The 5486-nt window shown below is 36.3% G+C and overlaps 1 protein-coding gene across 1 annotated transcript in view; it reads right to left on the reverse strand.

Annotated features, from left to right (window-relative positions):
• LOC104083067 (IQ and ubiquitin-like domain-containing protein) overlaps positions 1–4590 on the reverse strand; it is a gene marked incomplete at its 5' end in the record, with an annotated part of 8571 nt that extends 3981 nt beyond the window's left edge. The window contains 2 exons of the mRNA XM_009586432.1: positions 2537–2785; positions 4414–4590. Of these exons, the coding sequence (XP_009584727.1) occupies positions 2537–2785; positions 4414–4590 (426 nt within the window). The remainder of the gene's footprint in view (positions 1–2536; positions 2786–4413) is intronic.
• Between the last annotated feature and the right edge of the window lie 896 nt (positions 4591–5486).

A 5486-nucleotide genomic window follows, 5' to 3' on the forward strand; every position in this document is an offset into this window, starting at 1 on the left:
TTTCACTAACTGGCTTCTGTTTTCAGTATTTCCTCTTTGTCACAAAATTTCAAATAACTTCTGTATCTTCTTCTTAGAAGCCAGAAATTTGCAAGCAGACATATTAGCAAGTACTACAATTTGCGTGCTAAGCTACACATCTCAAAAGTTACCAGATCTTGCAAAAATTTACACTGAGGCATATAAGGGTCCATCCATAATTTGACTCTTCCTTTTTCATGGATTATAATTTTTTTTCCTGCCTGAAAAATAGGCAAAAGCTTGTTCTGTATTAAAACTTCTCAGGTTATGGGGAAGGGTTTGATTTAAGAGACCTGTTCTGCACTTGCTAAAGGTAGGCATGCATTTTGCTGTGAAATTTTACAGTTAATTCATTTCAAATGATGCTTCCCTCCCATCCCCTTAATAATTTGTTCTGTGCTCACAAGAAACAGAAATGCCCTTCAGCACTGTTATCTGACAGGTTGGGAACAAGTATCATTGAAGGCTCAGCAGCTGAGACTGGAAAAAGAGGATAGGCAGCAAACCGATAAAGGAGTCTAGTGTATTTGTAACTTCAAATGAATACAACATTCCCATTAGGATATTGCTCATCAAGAAAAATCAAAGCCATAGTATGTACCATTGATTCTAAGGAGTGTGGCATAGTTAAGCCCTCTGAAAGAATAAAAGGCAGCCTCAGGACTTGACACATTTGCTGAATTAGTTCATTTTGATACCAAAAAGGTCTTTAGCTGCAGTAAGCAGAATTTAGTGGAGCTACCGTAACTCTCACCAACTGCTTTTTGCCTTTTAAACCTTAGCAGCACTCATAGAGGCGTCAACCCAAACACAGTTAGAAACAGTATGCAAGAGATCTGAAGAAAAATCTTTTATCTTCTCACAAAAGTCTTGCATCTATTCACAGACAATACAATCAGAACCAGTAATGGTACGGCATTGGGCAATGAATGAAGCTGTCATTGCTGCTGCAAAAGACTTCTAGTTGTGCCCAAGTAATTTCTAGATGCCTTAGAGCTGTTTTCTGATACAGGTGGAGCAGAGGACAGATGATTGTTGGGAAGGGAAGGAAAAAAAAGGAAGTAGCGCAGAAAAAGATTAATAATTTAAGGAAATGTTAGGAAAAAACCAAGGAAATTAGTGATTTAAGATACAAACCTCTGTTGTTTAGATATTTACAACTCTAAAGAGAAGAACTTGAAGTTAATTTGGATGAAAATGACATAGTATGATGTTGCAGTGGTACAACCACAAACAGAACTGCAAATGAGGGCTTTCAGTGTCAGCAGTTAAGAAGCAATCATGTTTCAGTGCATCAATGGCCACCAGCCATCATGAGTGATGTGATGTGAGAGAGGTCCAAAAGATTTTGGAGGATGTTTACATATTAAGATAAATTAAGTTAGACACAGACAAAAAACTTCTCTGTGAAAACCAATATGGGTGAACAACATCTACAAAATCCAGGTTCTTTGATAATATTTCTTAACACAGGCATGATAATTAAAGAATCCCAATCTTCCTCTTGGCAGCTGCCATTGGCAAAGTGCTAAACCACAGCATCGCTTGTTTTGGTAGCAGTGGGATATTGATGACTGGCTTTTGTTTGCTTGGTTGTTGTTTCAGACATACTGAAAATACAGTTCAAAAACTGTTCTATGAATGTTGATGCTGTAGAGATTTTTATTACTAAATCTGAGAAAGTTCAAATAAATCTCGGCTGTAAAATATTTTCAGTGAGTAACACTTTGCAATTACCTCAGATTTAAAACTTTCCCAATGGATACTGGATGTCAAATTCCTTTGTTGACAAAATAAGTAATAACAACTAAAAGAGAGAATTTGCTGAAGACAGAGGCAAGAAGTTCTTTGAACTGAGTTGTTCCAGTAATGATTATTAAGAAACATTAACTACTTAGTAATATTGCAAAAGATTACAGATTATTACAGATGATGGTAAAAAATTAGAAAATTAAAATATTTAGTGAATCCCTCTCCTAGTAAATGCAAAAGAGTAAAACTTTCAACTATACAGATGTTCTACTGACATAGAACAGGAATGTCAAGACCTCAGCTTCTTTTTTTTTTTTTCCTTCTGAGAACACAAAACAATTTAGTTGTATTATTCAAACAGTCCAAATAATGGGGCTTTAAATGTTTTACTAGCATTATGTCTTGAACAACATTATAGTCACAAAAACATTATGGTTGCTTTACAGATGATGCCAATATCTTTAAGCAACAGGATAGCCATAGCAGAACCAGAAGAAGAATTTGGATCATCTGATTCTTTGACCTGTCAGCTAGACTTCTACCTTCTTTTAATGTATAGCTTGTAACCACTTTTGAAAGTACAGCTATACTTCAAGAGCTTAAGTGCTGCTTCTTTATGGTATGGAACATCCCATATCACAGGAAGAAGTTTTTGTAGCTTTTAGCCTATTTCTCCACCTGTCAACAATATACACAAAATAAAAGAAAAACTATAGTCAGAGCCACTGGTTTCCATTATTAGCAATGCTCCTTCAGACAGTACCTGGACTAAGAAAACAATTTTAGCATCATCCTGATAATCAGCTTCAGACTTTCTGAGATTTTCTAGTATAAGTTTGTACTTCAAAAATGCTTCTCGTTGCGAAGCCTCATTATCAAGCTTACAACACAAGCGACATCTGCCAATGGTGCGGGAATTAGCAGGAACAGGAAACTCAGTAGATGGTAAGTAATTTTCACAACTATGACAGAAGTTAACATTTTTATAAAGCTTTAAGGGATCTGGTGGAACCTAAAATATTAAAAGGAAAAAAGTTAGTTTACCACAAAGTATCTTTGTATTACTTGTGTGTCACCCTAACTCTAGTGGAATACATTTTACATGTATTCATGCAAGTATTCTAATATGTAAAAGCCAGTAATAGTAATTTTAAAATACCTAATAGGGTGGTGTTTTTATTTTTTTAAATAGAACACCAAAAGCCATTCTATTTTCTTACTGTGCTTCTTAAAAACAGTTATACAAATCAGTCAATTTTTAAGCTATATGAAGATCCTAGACATTATGCTCCAGTGGTCTTACTGGCGCTTTTATGTATGCAGATTGCCAGCCACTCCAGAAAGATGACAACACAGAGAAAAGAGAAACTAATTCTTCTGCATTTAATTTTTCATATAGAATCTGCTCTTTATGTCAAAGATAAAACCCTGAGATTATGGGCATATTAATATTTTGGCATAAGAATATAAAATCATCAGAGCCACACGTTCAAAAACAATATAGGAGAAGATAATAAACTAAACTTGTTAATGACCTCCTCACCCTCATATTGCTTCATGGGTTCTGGAAAGAACTTAATGTAGTCTGTGCAGATGGCCCAAACCTGTAATTGGGTAGTTTGAGTAGTCTGATAGTCCAGCTACCTGTTACGTTCATCTGCCTTTTTTTGAAAGTACCCTGAGGATTTGGTCGCCTTGATGTCTGTTGATGAATTGCCACCTTTTTTATGGTTTGCAGAAGGTTACAAGATTCAAATACAAATATAGCTGCAATTCAGCCTTCAGCTCAAGGTACAGTTAACCAAAAGCTACATAAGCCAAAGATCTCCCATCTCCCCATCTCCAGTCTCTGCTATGACTCATCTAGGTAACTCTGCTCATAAACCTAGTGTAAAATAACTGCTGGTTGGTTCTAAATCCCACTAACATTTACTGACAGATTCACTACTCCGGAGATACCATCAACCACTGTAAGAGGAATCCTCTTCTGACAGATGCAGAATACATGTTGCTGCCTAAAGCAGCAACATTGATAGTGAATCATGTTTTTAATTATAATCTGTAGTCAGAAAAGAAAAACGATGACACAACTTGAGAGGTGTCTACCACTATCTCCACTTCATAGCTGTATCTGCTTCACATGAAGTCGCAACTGGTTGTACAAGAGAAGCTTGTAACAGCTCTTGCTTAGGTGCAAGCTCATTAGACATCACTTTGACAATGGCAATGTTCTTCCTTTCTGGACACATGGGATGCTGCCTCTTGTCCAGTGGAGAAAAGATAATTGCTCTCTCTTTGGTTCCCCATTTGCTATTACAATTTACTGTTACCATCCCATAAGATCTACCATTTACAATCCTCAGATTTTTTTATTTCATACATAGTGTTCCTGGGCTTTCTCAGTGCTACCAGCCATTTGTCAGCTTCTTATACCCATGTCTATGTCCCATGCTTCATATATGACTACATAAGCTTATTTGTGTGAAGCCTGTGTACTTGCTACATTTTACTTCTTGAGGAACTCCTCTAGCAATTCTACCACAAAATCTAAAACAAAAAAAGCTTTCAGTTTCCCATTCCCCTTCTCCACCATCCTTAGTTCAATGGCCGCTACGTCAGACTGCAAAACAGGAATAATACCTTAAGTATCCTAGCAACTTCAGGGTTAAACTTTGGAGTTTTAATATACCGAAGAAATAACGTACAAATTCTTTTCCTCAGTCCTTCCAAGTTGCATTCTTTCACCTCTCTTGACATAAGATCAACTTCCCTGTCAATTAATTCCACTATTTCCCGTGTTAAGTTACATTCATGTTCCTGAAAGAAAACACAAAGAAAAAGGAAAACAAACTCCACAACAATAAGGAAGCAAACAAACAAAATAATTTTAACACAGATATGAAAGCAAACTATAGATTCTTTGCCAGTCATCATTCATACCTCTGCATGTTCACATAAGAGCATGTTCATATAAGAACCCCATAGGAAAACAGTCTTAGTGTCTTAGGAAAACAACCTCCAAGAAAACTAATGTAAAGAATTAAAAAAAAATGAGAATGCTTACAGATCCTGCTTTAAGAGGCCTGTATATATACCAAAGCTGTGAGGAACTGTAAACCTGGCAGCCTTAAAAAATGCTAAGCAGAGGGACAGAACACATGCAAAGTTTTCAGTCCCCAAAAGCCCCAAGAAATATCTCCCTAGGAAGCTTCCTTTGGCTATGTGATAGGAGGTGTAATGTATAGACACAGTACATGGTTAAAAAAAAAAAACCCAAAACACCACAAAAAAACCCCCCACCAAACAAAAGGCATGGTGGACTTTATGAGTATGCTTGGAAATTAGTCATTTCCATATTTCAAATGCTTAGCAGGAGATTCTCCAGAGAGAGGTAAGAGGTGAATGAGTTCAATGTTTTCTCACCTAAAATAGAGTGCTAATTCACAGAAATTCTAGTATTTGTTCACTACAGCAATATTGACTTGTATTAAGATGGGCAGGAGTTCATAAACCAGCAATGCTCCCAATGCTATATTGGCTTTAGATCAAATTCTGGTACTACCAAAGCAAACAACAAGATGTTAATTTGTTTAATTAAGACCAGGAAGCAGCATTCTATTCCAGTTTGACATCAACAGTATCATCCTGAAAGTACCTTGAAACTCATATTATTCTTTTTGTACGTGAATCGATGGGCTGAGGCCAATTGTATG

The sequence above is a fragment of the Fulmarus glacialis genome, unplaced genomic scaffold, assembly GCF_000690835.1.
Source record: "Fulmarus glacialis isolate BGI_N327 unplaced genomic scaffold, ASM69083v1 scaffold16550, whole genome shotgun sequence".
In the NCBI taxonomy this organism is placed as follows: domain Eukaryota; kingdom Metazoa; phylum Chordata; class Aves; order Procellariiformes; family Procellariidae; genus Fulmarus; species Fulmarus glacialis.